At 42.3% G+C, this 17,495-nt stretch overlaps 2 protein-coding genes across 4 annotated transcripts; one reads left to right on the plus strand and one right to left on the minus strand.

Moving 5' to 3' along the window:
* Nucleotides 1-779: 779 nt before the first annotated feature.
* Nucleotides 780-7,061, minus strand: LOC123148973 (probable protein phosphatase 2C 52). The gene is made up of 9 exons (XM_044568512.1): nt 6,913-7,061; nt 6,074-6,834; nt 3,926-4,053; nt 3,748-3,846; nt 3,483-3,641; nt 2,520-2,606; nt 2,267-2,358; nt 2,061-2,135; nt 780-1,125 (listed from the first exon to the last, which is right to left on the minus strand). The coding sequence occupies exons 2-9, from the start codon at nt 6,814-6,816 to the stop codon at nt 976-978; spliced, it is 1,533 nt and encodes a 510-aa protein (XP_044424447.1). The 5' UTR covers nt 6,817-6,834; nt 6,913-7,061; the 3' UTR covers nt 780-975.
* Nucleotides 7,062-8,795: 1,734 nt separating this feature from the next.
* On the plus strand, nt 8,796-14,253 carry LOC123148983 (CTP synthase). 3 transcript variants are annotated; one of them, XM_044568527.1, is made up of 21 exons: nt 8,797-9,078; nt 9,981-10,060; nt 10,148-10,234; nt 10,674-10,724; nt 10,840-10,957; nt 11,066-11,122; nt 11,210-11,274; nt 11,419-11,502; nt 11,584-11,634; nt 11,719-11,781; nt 11,868-11,914; nt 12,000-12,069; nt 12,154-12,216; nt 12,304-12,393; nt 12,477-12,515; nt 12,587-12,814; nt 13,004-13,089; nt 13,180-13,228; nt 13,335-13,415; nt 13,498-13,591; nt 13,690-14,253. In XM_044568527.1, exons 1-21 carry the CDS (start codon nt 8,961-8,963, stop codon nt 13,890-13,892), a joined length of 1,824 nt encoding a protein of 607 aa, XP_044424462.1. In that variant the 5' UTR covers nt 8,797-8,960; the 3' UTR covers nt 13,893-14,253. The 3 variants fall into 3 exon arrangements, 2 of the variants coding, with proteins under 2 accessions (XP_044424456.1, XP_044424462.1); XR_006474305.1 differs by lacking the exon at nt 13,690-14,253 and having other exon boundaries at nt 8,796-9,078; nt 13,161-13,228; XM_044568521.1 differs by having other exon boundaries at nt 8,796-9,078; nt 12,000-12,216.
* The last annotated feature ends 3,242 nt before the right edge of the window (nt 14,254-17,495 follow it).

Raw genomic sequence — 17,495 nt, forward strand, 5'->3', positions numbered from 1 at the left:
ATGGGAGGGGGGGGGGGGAGCTGGCGGGTGGAAAGCATTGTGGAAACTCAAGAATATCCTGGCAGTTTACTTAGGCTTAGGCTGGTCATAATGGTAGTATCATAGGTAGTATCATGCATGCCAACTAGGCAAATTTGATGAGTTGGCATAGAATTGAATGAAGAAAGAGAAGGTTGAATATCATATCATGATACTGTATCATATTAAATGGTGTGCTATACTATGTGTCATGCATGGCAATAAATGAAGTTAGCTATGATACTAACTTATGATATTATGCACTACGGATGTAGTATCATACTATTATATGATACTCGCCATTACGACCAGCCTTGGAATTGCAACTTGCAACGGCGCGCGGCATGTCATGCAAGATGCGATCTGTGCAAAAAGTATGTATCAGTCTCAGATTCCTTTGCCATTCAACTGCTAACTGATTGACAGTGGAGTGATCATCAAAACGGACTGTCAGCAGGAGGTGAAGCTTTGGCAATCTGGGAGTGACAAGTCTGTACGATACCACCACATCTTCAGTTCTTTCGACATTTCAAGGGTTCAAACTTGACTTCACTAGGAGGAGCCCTAATGCAGCTGCAGCAAGAGAGGCTGTTGTTCAAGTTCCTAGTACATGTCATTGTTTTGTGATCCCTGGTCGCCTGAGTGTTCCTATTCAACCGGATATCAACTCGCCTATCACTGAATAAAGTGCTTAGCGGGCAAATTCTCAACAACACCACCAAAAAAGAAGCTTCTTACGAGGTGTACGCACTAGCTAGATATATTCTCGCCAATGTACCACTGTATGTAACCAGCACCACAATTTGTATACCAGTTAACACCATGTACGGGAGTCGCCATCTAGTACCAGCCGCCAATGTACATACAACTCATGCAACAGAGAAAACATCCACATCCATCCAGCTGCTGTGAATTTAAAGGCTAACAACAACATGTATAACGGACGAATAGAAGCAATCAGATTTGATCGCCCGCCGCCTTGCTGTGCTGGAACTTGACGACGACGCAGGTGATGTTGTCGCCGCTCCCACGGCCGAACGCGGTCTCCGTCAGCTTCCTGGCCGCCGCCTCGGGGTCCTCCTCCATCTTCACGAGCGAGACGGCGTCCTGCGTGGACAAAAGGTGGACACACGGTAATGTTTTCAACAATGAAGATGTAGTGCAGTACAAATCTTCAGGAGACAACTAGGATAAGTGGCAGAAAAATCTTGTAGATGCAAGTACGAGTGTAACATAGTCAGATACTCCCTCCGTCCGAAAATACTTGTCATCAAAATGAATAAAAATTGATGTATCTAGAACTAAAATACGTCTAGATACATCCCCTTTTATCCATTTTGATGACAAGTATTTCCGGACGGAGGGAGTAAAAACTTTGTTATGTAAAGCACAAAAACTTGCTGCAAAACGTATGTTAATAATCCTCATTCTTGTAAAACCAGTAAAATGACAGTTAAAAAAGGTGCTTAATATATTATGCTACTCCCACTGTATCAAAATATTGAACTGCAAAAAGGTTTATATTTTGATACAGAGGAAGGATTTGGCTTTCACAATAAAGAAAAATGTCAGCAAGGTTAAACGAATTTATGCAACAATCAATCCAGATGTAAATGGCATATTGCTTTCTTGAATAGGGAATTATATCTTGTGTACTCCCTCTGTAAAGTACTCCCTCCGTCCGAAATTACTTGTCGCATAAATGAATAAAAATGGATGTATCTAGAATTAAAATACATCTAGATACATTCATTTCAAAGACAAGTATTTCCGGACAGAGGGAGTAATATAAGACTTTTTAGATCACTAAAGTGTTCAAAAATATCTGCACACTGCCATGATTTTGTGGACCACATATTACTTGCATGGCAATCATAACGAGTCCTGACTACTTGTTGTTCACAAATCACCACTCCGCTACGTATGTGCCATAAATCCAACTAAGCTCCTATGTCCAACTGAGTTTATTCTACTCTGGTAGACCTTGTGAACAAAGGGATACCTGCACCTCTAAACAAGTAATTAAGTAGATAGTAACTAACCTCATTTGGAACCACATCCCACAGCCCATCACTAGCCAAAATCAGAAACTCCATTTCATCATCTATTTCTTGATCCTGACAATTTAATAAAGGGTCACACAAAAAACCTTGATCACTGATAGTTTGACATATAAGCCATGAAACAGAATATATATGTGTGTTTTTTTTTGCTAGAAACAAACACAAAGTATACAAGCACAAGTTACCTGAATCTCTGGTTCCGCGACAACAAATTGCTTCAACAAGCGGTTGCCAAACGCCCGAGACATTGCAAGTACACCACCAACCCTCCAAGTTCCTGAAAAGCCAACTTGCTACTATCAGATTTTCCAAGCCCCACACTCCAAGAAAATGTTATTTCTTCTGCTAAATAAATAGATAGACTACCCAAATGTTATCCAAATATAAACATATGTAGTTCAGTCAAGTTGGTTCTTCTGTGATGGATGCATGACTTACCAGCCCACATAACAATCCCACCAGCACTCTCAATTCGTTTCCTCTCATCACTTCTGTTCGGCTTGTGATCATCAGAGAGTGCAATAGCTGTGGATAAGAAAACACTATTTTACCAACAATTCAGCAGTATATACATCTGGATTGTTAACATTCACACTGTGCCAAAGAAGTAAGAATGTCCCTTGGACATCGCAACAAGTATCAAGACCTCTGATTTGCTAAGCTTAAGGAACTTTTGTTAGTGAAATTTGGATGAGATCAAGAAATAATTTGGCAAGTCCCAAAACACCTCTGTGTGGACTAGATGTTAATCGAGTAATCTTATGCTATGCATATTCAAGCTGGTGCATGTCCAACAACAAACTTCATCAGAAAGCCAGGTTGATAAGAAATGAGCAAAAATTGTTCCAGAAAAAGAAAGAGTGATCAGTGGTGGTAAGTTGACAAACATGTTTCATGCATCTAGGTTAGTGTTTTCCACTATATTGGTTGCAAAATTATTAGACCCACTACATATTGATCATCATAAATATACCAAGTAACTAATGGAAAGCTATGATGTATGCCTTCCCAGAGTGTATGGCACCGATCTTTCCAATAATAAAAGATGATGATGACTGAACTCAGTAAAAAGAGACATGTGCTACAAATTTTCACAAAATGAAAAACGTCACTATTCTTAATTTGGTGGAAACTATTTAAAGTAATTAGCATTTCACAACAACCATTAATTTGCATTCATAACAATATAAACACCAAATGATATATAGAGAGAGAGTCCTCCAAAACAAATACTTGATTGCATCAACACCGTAACTAAACTCAACTGTAAAGTTAGTGCCCTGAACCATAGACCATCCTACTATTATTGTACAGTAACCATGCTAGGCCGTGTTGTGCATGTGCCAACAAATCTAGCTGAATCAAATACTAATCAATGTACAACACATAAGAATCAATCACCTTTGCCCGACTTTGATATTACAGCCCGAGAGTCACCTACGTTAGCCACGTAAAGATGATTTCCAAGCAGAACTGCTGTCGATGCAGTTGACCCATCATCTCTGTGAGTGTTGATTTCAGAATCCAAGAAATCTGAATCAGTTTTTTTATATGTTTCACCTGCGAGTTACCACTAATTAGATAGTCCACACATGAAATATCAAGGAAATGTTGGAAATAGCATTAACAAAATTATACAAGTTACTTTTTGAAAAGAGAATCTTACTTATTGCTAATTTTGTATCTGACATGAATTGTGGGTGTTTCATGAGGTTCTCAAACAAGTGCTCCTTCAAATACTCAGCAGCACGTGAACCCCCATGACCTGCAAGAAAACAAATGGTTTAGACAAAGAACCATTGAGAAAAGATAAGAGAAGTCTACAAGAAAAAAGAATTGCTGACCATCAAATATTCCAAAGAGATTTATTTGTTTATCATCAATTTTAGATGATTTTATGTCAAAGAAGTCTTCCATGGTTGCCCTTTTTCCTCTAAAACTTGAATATCCACAACTCAAACTTCCATCATCACTGCAAATCAGTCAAAATCCAAAAATGCCTGTTGTTAAAATTTAGAAACTTATAATTGCATGTATAAGACAAGTAAAATAATTTTGCAAAAACCCTGATAGCAGATGTGTATAGCCAAAAAGGCTGTCTAATCGAAGTACAGAAAATAATCTGTATATGTTAATAGAAATTAGATGCATGTATTTGAATTAGAAGTTGTATTTTTAATAGATATGTGGTGTATGCAATCAGCAACTTGAATCAAAAAAAGGTAATTTCCATTTTTCTCAAACTATCCAAGGAAGGAGATTGAAACAATATTCTTTAAATAGCAAGACCAGGACCAAGAAATAGAATCACTAGAACCGAGTATGTTTAAAGAAATAAAAATTGCACAAATTTTAAGAAGATTAAGAAGACACATCAAGCCATTTGGAAAGAAAATTATCTTTAGAACCATTATTTACGACTAAACCAACGTAATCGACAAGATAATTGCAGCTGTTACAAAATGAGTTCAAGATTTATGAAGTTCTGCATTATATAAAGTACATTTATACAAGGAAATAGCAAGCTATTCCAGAACCCTGAGACGCTTCATCTCTACTTTTGGGCCATGCATGATTCCAGCAACCACACTCTAAGCTGCTCATCACCAATGTGGAATGGACTGATGTCACAAGAGAGGATGATGGGTGTAAAAATGGGAGCAAAATGTAGACAAGTCACCAACTAAATGAAGTAGATGTGATGGACTAGTCATGTTACCCTAGAAAAAGGCATATGATTGCTGATCCCACAACAATTCCAAGCAAAGTTGGCTTGGTTGAAGAAAGTAATACTGAGTTGAGTAGTTGACCCACTTTGATGAAGACATACCAATATTCTATTTCTATCTAGATATTGCACGAGCATCTATAAGATCTGATGATGAAGAAATATTGTATTAACAGCAAATGTTCCTTTTCAAGACATCATTTCCCATATGACATGTTGTTGAATTTTTTGGAGAATAACTTGCCAAAATCGAATTGAAACATTTTAGTGAAGCTATATTATTCGTATGGCCAAAGAGTAGTTCCATAGAGTACTGTAGAATTTAGACGTATCTCGGTAGCATGTTTTATCATTCTCAGTCGAAAAGCAGCTCCTATAATGTTTCTGTCAAAATAATAATAACGTATTTTCCTCTTTCAGAAGATGGCATATCTATGGAGAGCAGACCATGAAAACCAGCAAGCAACCACCTGTTAACGCCTTAACGGAAAAGATACAACATTATGCTTTGCAGCACAATTATGCCATTCACTGCTCTTTGTCTAAAAGCGAGCATCCACTACTCTTTAGCAGAGGCATGTGTGCATACTATGCAACAGGTTCACTGGACGCTACTGCCAGTAGGAAAAATCGCACAAGAGTTTTCGAATTTATGTTGATTCCATAAAATTGATGTCCTGGTTCATCCCAAGTCGGGAACAATACATAATTCTAAATAGGGAGAGTACTAGAATATTCCGGCCAGAAAAGGGCAGCGCGGACGTATTGGCAAGGTACACCCGCTGCCTTCAGTATTGAATCTAAATTGTCGTTTACCGGTATTTAGTGAAGCATGTATTTTCATTAAAGCATTTCTTTCTATTTTGCATGGGACCAGCCAAAAACCGCACGTAGACTTCGGCTCTAAAAAAATCTATGGTGGTGCCAAAACCGGTAGAGCTAGTCGAGCCGTAACCAAACAGACCTTCATAATCCCACAGAGTAACCACCAAGCTAACAAACTGCACGCAAAACTTCTTCCAGTTATGATCCTGAATGCAGCATATTGACTCACAGAAAGCTACATTCTGCATCACAAACACATGGTCATGCAATTACGTCCTAAGCTCTACCACACCGCGTTGCATTAAATACATCAGAACACAAAGCTGCACATGTAGAGCATTTGAATCAAACAGGCCAACGGTACTTCGCGCCAGCCAACAATACCGAGCATCGCAATCTGCGAAGCAAATGAAACCGAGGAGCGAGCGAGAATTATTACCTCTTGCAGCCGCCGCTCATGTAGCCGACCTCGTCGACCCTGTCCCTCTCCCTCTGCCTCTCCTTCTCCTTCTTCTCCTTCTCCAGGTCCTGGTCCTTGGGCACGACCAGGGCGGGCACGGCAGCGGCCACAGCATGCCCTTGCGTCCTCCTCGCCTGCTCCGGCAGCGCCAGCACCGGCGACGACGACACCTCCTCCTCCTCCTCCTCCTCGGACGAGTGCTCCGAGTCCACCATGGCCACGGCCGCAGCCGGCGACACGTCCATGCCGGCCCCCTCCTCCACCTCCATCCCTACTGCTGCTGCCGCTGCTGCGGAGGACACCTCCACCTCCATCTCCACCTCGACCTCCACCTCCACGACGCCGGCCCGCACCTCCCGCTCGGGCGAGGAGGCCTCCTCCTCGACCTCCCCCTCGCCCTCCTCCAACTCCAGCTCCAGCTCCTCCTCCAGCGGCTGGTGCGCGGGGGTGGCCCCGGGCTCCGCCATCGCCTTCCCCTTGGCCCGGAACCGGCGGTACTTGACCGGGTGCCGCACGCCCAGCCGCTTGTCGCTCCCGGGCTTGGACGGCCCCGCCCCTACTGCCGCCTCCCCCTCCCCCGCTCTCGCCGCCCCCGCCTCCGCTACCACCGCCGCCGCCGCGGACGCGTCCGTCACCGCAGATGCAGAGGGCGCGGGGGTATCCGGCGACCTCTCCTCCCGCTGGTGCTGCTGCTGGTCCTTCACGGCGCCATCGTGAACCATGAGCCAACCGCGGAAACCCTAGAAGCGGCACGCGCAGAGCTCAGATTCAAATCCGCATCCGACGAGCGAGCGAGCGAGCGATCTCGGGGCGCTCACCTTCGGGCCGGATCCGATCGGGCGGTCGGGTCGGGGCAGATCAGATCTACGGGGCGCGGCGGCGGCGGCGGCGGGGTGGGTGGGGGCGGGGTGGGGGGCGTGAGCTGGGGTGGGGGGTGGGGTGTGGAGTGATCGGAGCGGAGTGTCGCTGTGTGTGCGTGAGGAGGAGATGAGAGATGAACAAAAATGGAGGAGAAGCGGCGTTGCGCTACGCCCTCCCTACGCTCATGTATTTATTTATTTCTTTCGTGTATTTCTTTACGTATTTTATAATGTGTAGTACGTATTTATTTATTTGATTGTGTAATTTATTGTTTTTGCGTTTGTGTGTGCGTGGCGAGGGCGGGCGGCCGGGAGCGTGGTCGCTGGGGTGTGGGGCTGGTTTGTGCGGGTCGAGCTGTCAGTGGGGTGGAGTGGATTGGTCCCGGTGGGGACCGAGGAGTGAGGAGGAGCGTGCGTGCTCGTGAGTCACGGGTGAAACGTGGGCTGGTAAGGTAACTCTGGGTGGGCTACGCAGGAATGTCAGTGGGCTTTGAAGACGGATGAGCCACGCACCCCGTTTCGGTTGGTTTTGCTTTGCAGGCGCGTCTCCAACATTGGTTGGTTGATGATGTTCTACCAGCATTGCGTGATTATCTCCAACACAACAGGTGTTGCATTTCCTTAGTTGGATCTGCTCTAGCACACAGTTGTTGCTTCCAGCTTTTTTTTAGTCATCAATCAGTGTGATTCGTCATCATCCGAAGAAAAAAAGCAGGCGTTATACCTCTTCCAACAACATCGATGAGTATGAACATCTCCCCAATCGCCAATTCCAAGAGCTCCACTCGATTTACACATTGCCTCCACCACCAACAGTGGCTGCTGGTGCAAAGAGCATAGTGAGGGACGACCTCTAGCAGCCTCAAATCTAGGCAATTCTAGCGATCAACCCTTCGACAACCAAAGTCGCGAGGAAGAATACATGAAGAACGAGAGCAATCTCCAGAGCCGATTTGTGCAATAAAAAAGGCAACCTAAAAAAACATCACTAATCCTATGGCAAACACACCCTCCTTCCTCCATCCCCGACCGCCTGCGAAGGAGGGAGGGAGAAGGGTGGTCGGTGTTTACATCACAGAGTCGAACTCCTCAAGCTATAAGATACATTATGGAGGAAAAGGAAAAGAGGACGCAGGGGCGTGCTCGAAAAGCTCTTTCAATTAAAGCATCCTTTTTGTTGTAACTTTGATGATTAACATCCCCTTGTCTAAGAAAAAAGGAAATGGATGTCTATGACTTATGGGTAGGAGGGACTTATGGGTAGGAGGACGAGAATGAGCCAAAACAAATAGACGGGCTGCGACTTTGATACTAACCCTGTAAAGTCCGGGGTGATAACGAGCCAGGAATGATAAGCAAGTTAAAGATGGAATTGCAGTCAAACATGTATCGACACTAATGCTTCTTCGAGTTTGTTTCGAACATTCGACAAAAACACGCATGTTGAGCTAGATGTTTCATTCGTCATCTGATATCACCATTACATTTGTTTCCCGTGACTGCAGTATCATAAACAACCATCGCATAAGTTTTCTTTGTTTTCGTGTTTTCTTATCTTGGTACTGCTGATTTCACGTTTATTTCATAGGAAGACTACGAAGACAGAGTTTGTTCTCTCGAGGCGTGGTTTGAACAAACATCGCATAAATTTTTGGTTCCTTTCAAATAGTGACCATAATTTTGATGCTCCTCTAAAGAAAGTGTGACATTCTAGGGTCAAACATAAAGTTTCACCATTCAAAAGGGGTGGAAATATAAGACCCTTTCCAGATTTGGAAGAAATGGGGAGGGGATAGAGGGGGAAAGGTTTTCGGGGGTATAAATACCGGGAGGGGAGCCCTCGTCTCGTCTCTATCCCCTGCGCCGTTCCCCTCTCCCTCTCGTGACGGCTGCGCGCTTGAACCCCACACCCGCACACCCCCGCGCCGGACCGGACGAATCGCGGCGGCGGAGGCGGCGGCGGCGGCCGAGGGGCGGGGAGAGAGAGAGACAGGCGGCCCGGCGAGATGAAGTACGTCCTGGTGACCGGCGGCGTGGTGAGCGGGCTCGGCAAGGGGGTGACGGCCAGCAGCATCGGCGTCGTGCTCAAGGCCTGCGGCCTCCGCATTACCTCCATCAAGATCGGTACGCGCCCCGCCCCCTCCCCGCCCTCCCGCGCCCCGCTCCGGCGACAGAGAGACTCGGTACCGCCGCCGCCGCCGCCGCCGCCGCCGCCGGCCCGATACGTTTCTTTAGATTTCTTTTCCCCTCTTTTCCCGGGTTCGTTACACGGGGGCCGTCCTAGATCGAAATACCCCGGTTTTCGAGGGGATTCTGCCGTCCCCGGGTAGGAATTTCAGGCGAGGCCCGTCCCCCGTCCCCGTCCGCATTGGGGGGCCGCTGCTGGCGCGGCCCTGGGATTTTGAACGGTGCTGAACAGTAGCAGCGGCTTCACCCGGCACCGGCCAACCTTTTATTTCGCATGCCCGTGATTTGTCCATGGATCATATATTGACATGAATCAGGAAAAGGATCAAGAATTAGCCGGGCCTGGTCATCAGTGCTGCTGTATCTGAAGCTCCATCTGAAGGGTGCAAGGTGGCCAGGATAAGTTTAAAGAACCACCACTAGGTTTATCCCTCCATTTCTTGTTTCTGTGCGTTCCGGAGGGATTCTCGATGCGTTGTCGCAGCGCCACGGAGGCCCGGTTTAGATTTCTACCATTCCTTCCAGCATCCAACCATCGGCGATACACGGAGGGTACACGTTGGATAAACTCGGATTAGTTTGTTTATGCTATTCATCGTTTGATAGTTATTGGTTTCTAGTTAACTACACCCTTCTTTCTCTTGGCTCCTTGTGGCTATATTATTGTTTATATTATTGCCAGGAAGAATCATCATTTCGAGTAATTTTTGTGTTGTAGCGTTGGGGCAATGCTACCTATTGCCTGCCCAGATGCTTTGACTGATTACTTCTGTTCTTGCAAAAAAAACTTCTGTTCTTGCAAGGCTGGCATTTTCTGATTGTGTCACTCAAATGTGCAGATCCTTACCTTAACACTGATGCTGGAACCATGTCTCCTTTTGAACATGGCGAAGTGTTTGTTCTAGATGATGGTGGCGAGGTATTGGAATCTGCTACATGACTAAGTCATCGATGTTTTAATGCTGGCACAGATCTGTTCATTTGATATAGCCTTAAATCGTTGCAGGTGGACTTGGATCTCGGGAACTATGAGAGGTTTCTAGACATTAAGCTGACACGCGACAACAACATAACTACTGGAAAGATCTACCAGGTGTGCAACTACAACCTACCACCCCCCCCCTGCTTAATGGCAATGTCAAACTATAGCTGGGTCGGATAATGTTCATGCTGAATCATTGGCTGTATTTCAACATCATTGCAATGTCTTAATCTTAACAGTATGACTTGGTCATACAAGGTCATTAGCTTCTCATCCACTTTCTTTGTTACATAGCTATCAAACACTATTTAATTTTAAGCTTTCTACATTTTGATGTTGACATCTTGTAACAGCTTACAGGATATAAAAGACTTGTTTTCTCATCCACCTGTATATTGAATGCGCAGCATAACTTATACTTAAGCATATGAGTATGTGAGAAACTGAGAATAGCGGCATGTACAACATGTGCATTTGTAAATATGTTTGTAAAAATTGCAAAATAGTCTGATCTTGCTTGTTTGTTTAACTTGATATTTTTTTATGGCAGTCTGTTATAAATAAAGAAAGAGAGGGAGAATACCTGGGAAAGACTGTGCAGGTGCAAGCCACTTCCTCCAGACTCATCTTTTCTTTTTCTTACTTGAAATTGGCAACTTACATTGAACATTTCTTGGGAATCTAATATGATCAATCATGTTTTTCCTTTAATTAAGGTTGTTCCACACATTACAAATGCAATACAAGATTGGATTGAGCGTGTTGCAATGGTCCCTGTTGATGGCCAGGAGGGACCTGCCGATGTCTGTGTTATAGAACTGGGTGGCACTATAGGTGCAAGAGATAACTTTTAACATTTTGTTCATTTCTAAGACTCTTTCTTTGCTTACAATTCATTTTGGAGTTCTAATCTTCTGTCTGTAACTTAATGATGTGCTGCAGGGGATATTGAATCCATGCCATTTATTGAAGCTCTAGGTCAATTCTCCTATCGTGTTGGTAAGGAACTTGCATCTTACATTAAAAAAAATCTTCTACATGGTGGTATGAATATCATTATTTCCATGTTCTTTATTTATTTGCCAGGTGCTGGTAATTTCTGTTTGGTACATGTCAGTCTGGTTCCGGTATTGAATGTTGTCGGTGAGCAGGTAAGTAAACTTCTTACTTCTCAGTCAATTCATAATGCCAGTCTTCCCTTTGCTGATTGTGGCTTGGTGTTGTGACTAAGGCACTAAGCATAACTAACATCATATTTAATATACTTTGTTACGTATGGCTTGCTGTTATTGTAGAAAACCAAGCCAACTCAACACAGTGTACGTGGTCTGAGAGGACTTGGTCTCACGCCAAATATGTTAGCTTGTCGCAGTACTAAGGTTAGTCAATGGACCTGTCCAACTTACCATGTGTTCTGACCCGTATTGATTTATTAACTTCTCATGCTTTATTGGTGACAGGAGCTAGAGGAAAATGTGAAGGAAAAACTCTCCCAGTTTTGTCATGTGCCGGTATTGAAATTGTCCTTTTCTACAACGGATAATATGTATGTGCAGCTGATCACTCTTGTTGATAATGGATTCTTTTGGTTGCAGGCCGCTAATATTTTCACCCTATATGATGTTTCGAACATTTGGCACATCCCTTTGCTGTTACGGGTATAGCACATCTCATTATTTATGTATAAATGTATGTTTTTCCCCATGCACGATGTACTATATGATATTTTCGTTTTCCATTTCAGGACCAGAAAGCACACAATGCTATTCTTAAAGTTCTGAATCTTGAAAGGTTTGTTTTCATGTACCTTATTGAGATTTTCTTCCAAAGATGGCATGCTGACATGCTATCTGAATCTTCTTTCCCATGTTTGCAGCGTTGCTCAGGAGCCGAAGTTGGAGGAATGGGTGGCAAGGGCTACTTTATATGACACCCTACAGGATGAAGTTGGTTTCTGTTTGTCCTTTACAATTGTTTTATCTGTCTGGAAACCTTTACTTAGGCCCAATTGTACCGCACTGTTGTTTCAGGTGAGGATTGCCATGGTTGGAAAGTACACTGGTCTGTCTGATTCGTACCTTTCTGTGTTAAAGGTGAGATGATCATTGTGGTAATTGTTTCAGTCTTGTTGTTAAATCTCGTTATTACTGTCCAACATTTTTTTCTGCATTTTTTTGCAGGCTCTTTTGCATGCTTCTGTCTCTTGCCGCAAAAAACTTGTTGTAGATTGGGTTGCTTCCACTGATCTTGAGGATTCAACTGCCTCTGAGGTTTGAACTACTCGTAGTATGTAGTTTCCTTAGTCTTTAACCTGTACTGCATTTCCTTACCTGTCCGTGGTTAAATTTTATAGGCACCTGATGCTTACAATGCAGCGTGGAGTTTATTGAAGGTGACGAGTATATGCCCTTAAATGTTGCTGAATTTACAATTTTGTACTTGTCTGACAATTTCTTACTCCAGGGTGCTGATGGCATTTTAGTGCCTGGTGGCTTTGGGGACAGAGGTGTTAAAGGGAAAATGATGGCTGCTAAGTATGCCCGTGAAAACAATGTCCCCTATCTTGGCATATGCCTTGGGATGCAGCTTGCTGTTGTAGAGTTTGCGCGCCATGTCATGAAATTCCCTGATGCGGACAGCACAGAATTTAATCCCAATACGAAGACCCCATGTGTTATTTTTATGCCAGAGGTAATCTTCAAGCGCACACACAACACACCACCTCCACCCATAACCTTACTTGCAGGGGAAACTATTTATCTGCGGACCTGTGGCATTTTTTCTGTATCGAACATATTGCATTTAGTTTTATTTTGAAAGTGGAAACCGCCTTCAAGCTCACATATGGTTTCTTACAATTTAATAATATTTCTTTTTTAGGGTTCAAAAACACATATGGGTGGGACCATGCGCCTTGGATCAAGGAGAACATTTTTCAAGGTTACTGACTGCAAATCTGCCAAGCTGTGAGTGCAGTGCATGTTCTCTGTCATAGTTATCTGTGTTGGCGCTACTGACCATGTTGCCTACTCATTAGTTTTGTTTTGTTCACTTAGCTATGGTGGTGTCAACTTCGTAGATGAGAGGCATCGTCACAGATATGAGGTCTGTATAATATTTGCTCAGCCACATCGATGCATAAATGCTTTGGATGCTTTTGATCCCTTTTCTGACCGCATTCATTGTTTTGTTTTAAAAATGATGTCTGCAGGTAAATCCTGATATGGTGCCAGCATTTGAAAATGCCGGACTTCAGTTTGTTGGCAAGGACGAGACTGGACAGAGAATGGAGGTATGTATAATAACAAAACCAATAACCTTGCCTGTGCTTCACCATGCTAGTTGATTCACCATTATAACTACTATTTTTCTAGATCATTGAAATACCTGATCACCGGTTCTTCGTCGGTGTCCAATTCCATCCGGAGTTCAAGTCGACGCCTTCAAAACCTTCACCTCCATTTGTCGGTAAGCTACTCGACTCTTACTGGAAATTATCTTGGTTCGGTGTGAAGCTACAGCAAACACTGACAATCTGCTCAACCATCCACACTTTGCCTATACAGGACTAATCGCCGCAGCATGCGGGCAACTGGACCAGGTGCTGCAGGACAGCTGCAACGGCCATGTGGTTGCGGCTAAACACAAGCTCGGCGACAGCTCCTCGACGCCCCTAGTACACCAGAACGGGCACGCGCAGAAGCAAGCCAACGGTGGTGTAGCAAATGGAACCTGCCATGCCAACGGCAACGGCAGTACCCATGGTTAGCGCACCCCGTCGGTTTCGCCAAGGGGATCATCTCGCCTGTCTTCTGTGGTCCTCATCGTCCCGTCGACTGCGACAACGGCTGAGCAACTTATCAGCAGGGCCGGCGGCCCTACAAGAAGGGCGACGGTCAGAGCCTAGGAAAAAAAATAGAGGACTAGCATTTCATACAATGAGCACCTTGTATAGTATTAGGTTCTGTGCTGATATGCAGCCGAATGTTTTTGATCCTTGCGTATGGACTAAATAATAAGCTAGACATCTTAGAAAGTTTTAGTTGTTGTCGAGACAGAGCCTGGGTGGTTTGGGTGTGTACTTTGATTTCCTTTAAGAAACTTATGGTTACTGTTTCTTCCCAGTTAAATCCAGTTTCTTTCTCTGTTTGTAGTTTGTAGAGCTAACTAAGATAAGCTTCTTTGCATTCAAATTAGAAGTATTTGGGTCAGTCACATGGCAGTACAGCACTTTTTAAGTCGTTTCAATATGTTTCTTGATATTTTCATAACAGTTTTACATAAAAAGAACATCCAAGCCAAAATATTCTTATAATAGCATAATTTACTCGAGCATTATTAATCTACTAGTAGAGTGCCCGTGCGTTGCCACGGGCTTCTGAAATAGTTTGTTGAAGTCACATAAAGATAATGCATGCTAAATATCGCGTGTAGAGACAATATAAAACGATCACAATTGCATAACAATTGAAGTCCAATTCACTTGTAATGTAAACTCATAACAAGATATCAAATTGAGAACGTATATGTATAAAGTAATGATTCAAATAAAAATATATTACATAATATTGAGATCTACTTGATGCGCTTAAGAAATTCTCGTACAATATCAGGCAAGTTGTCTTTAGCTATATTTGCACGATGTTTGAGCAAGTATAATAAAAACCGCTTCCTCAACTCATACCCATCCTGCAAAAGCAATATACATAGTTAGGACGAATACTTCACATGAAAGATTTAAAAACATGTGTAACGCACAATACTCACCGCACAAACCGATTGCACAAGGTCTTTACCGTTTCACCACATCATAAAATGAAAGACATAAAAACCTGACAAATCCCTGCAATTTACTAAATTGTTATTGTATTAAATATGGTGATAATAAAAATAAATGTTTGTATGATAAATTTATTACCCGTCTATGCTCGTTGGAATACCATTAGGAAATACACGTTCGCATTTTGATATATCAGAATGCCATCCTGGTTGCTTTATTTCGAATGCTTCTTTGAATTCCCTCGCAAAACTTTTTAATTTCACTAAGTGCCTCAAAATTTTCATCTCCGTCGTTTGTATTGTACGAATAGAATCCAGAATAGATACATGACATGCCTCTTTTTCCATCAACCGATGGATTCATATAGAAGATAAATCTACAAGTGGTAGGTATTACAGACAACAATAAACCATGACAAACAACGAAAAAATACCTTACTTACCATGTTGCACGATATTTTGTTGTTGTCTATCTCATGCTAGCTATCAAACAAAGTTGCCAACTTCTGAATAGTTTCCTTATCGCAAAAACTTTTGACTCTCGTGTTGAATCCCACAGCATGGACTGAGTAAAAAAATACTGTTTAAAAACATGTTCATACTAATGATGTTGAATGAAGAATTATGATAACTTACACAAAATTGTAGATCCATGTAGTGTATTGGAGGGTCTGTGAACAATACTCCCTCGTCACATGCCAGAATACGCACAACAATATTGAAACAATCATTGTCCATAGACTGCTCCATGTTAAGTATGCTTTGAAGTTTTTTGAGACTTAAGCCCATTGGACGGGGTGTCGAGCTTCGGTCCCATTCTTTTCTGAGAATTGGATGGTAAGAATAACAACAGTGTATACCGGCACCTTACATATTGATAAATGATACTTACTCCAAACACTTGGCATCATCAATGGACATGATATAGTTGCAAAGGCCGATAAGCAATTCACATTGATCCGTGGGCATGTTGGGGATTGGGCTAGGATGTTTGTCTTTAATGTCTGGTTGATGGTATATTGGACATCATTTTAGCTTATTCAGTTCTGAATCGAGCAAAATGATAACTAATTTTCGTCGAAAGTGCTTGATATCCTCCTGCAAGATATACAAAAAATCGATATAACATTATTCCAATAAAGTAATGAGATAATGTATAAAAGGAAATACCTGGGTGAACTGATCTGTTAATACATCTGCTGTCCAATATTCCATAAAATTTAGCATAAATAGTCCACAAGATGCGCTATAATATCATAAAAAATACTTCAGAATATCACACATCTGAATCAAATAAATAGACCATTTCAAAAAAAATTGTGTTCATTATACCCACATGGCTTGAATCAACTAATAGATACAGTGCGACATTTTACTATCAATATGTTATACTATATCATATTTTTATGTTGATGAGTACCAAAGAAAATAATTTTCAATTTGTGACAAGTGCTTACCCATCCGTTTGTTTTGCCTCTAGGAACTGTTCTACGACATTCCATTTTGTAACATTGAGATCAGACCACTCATGATCTTTATTAAACTCCGGACTTTGTTCTCCAAGTTTCAAACGATTCTCAAGTCCTAGTAACTATTTTATATATGGAAAGTAGGTTATGGCAAACAAACATATGTCAAGAGTACCAAAAAAGAATAGTAGTTACCGTAATAGTAAGGTCACTCCGATTGATCCGAGAACCCAGCGAGTCCAATACTTGAATCTCACGTTTTTGGGCATTGACGACTGCCAGATACCAATGACTCTGCTCAATGTTAATCGGAATGAATAGCTGGTGTAAAAATCATATAAGTTGTAGTCGTAATTAGATATAAATTATAACAAATCATTATACACATGGATTAATTAAAAAAATACATCATGATAAGCATGGATGATGAGGCGAGACTAACCATATCTTTTTGTACATAAGTATTAACATGATGTACGATGCGGCGATATTTTGATGGGTCTATATATCTTTCTCCATCTTCTTATATCTGGCCAGAAACGAACGTGCTAATAATATATACCTTTCCACCCACCCTGTCTCGTAGATGGTCGTGAGCCAGCATGCAATATATGTAAGCATTTATCACCTGCAATTCCATGTATGAATTATATCTATGTTTTACACGATATTATATATTGTTTATATTAATAATCACAAATTTTATGCAATTGGTCTTACACCATCGTGTAAGAACACATCATCCTTCATAAGACATTGCAGATCATCGTTTGATAACAAGGCATCTACAATGTCCACGAATATGGTTTTCTTGGGGGCAGACATGATTGATTCGATGACTGTAATATCTCTAGGGGTACAAACATAGTCTGTCGGCATTATTATTATTATTATTATTATTATTATTATTATTATTATTATTATTATTATTATTATTATTATTATTATTATTATAGTGCCTGATCTATCTAAGTAGTACAGAGCTGATTCGGCTAACGCTACAGATCCGTACGGGACAGGGACACCTAATCGTGATTATTTCCAACAGAGGACGGAGCAGGGGCCGAGCCAGCGTATAATTTCTGTGCATTGCAAAAGGAGAAAGAAATGTAACCAACCCCTTA

This window comes from Triticum aestivum, chromosome 1B, assembly GCF_018294505.1.
Source record: "Triticum aestivum cultivar Chinese Spring chromosome 1B, IWGSC CS RefSeq v2.1, whole genome shotgun sequence".
Taxonomy (NCBI): Eukaryota; Viridiplantae; Streptophyta; class Magnoliopsida; order Poales; family Poaceae; genus Triticum; species Triticum aestivum.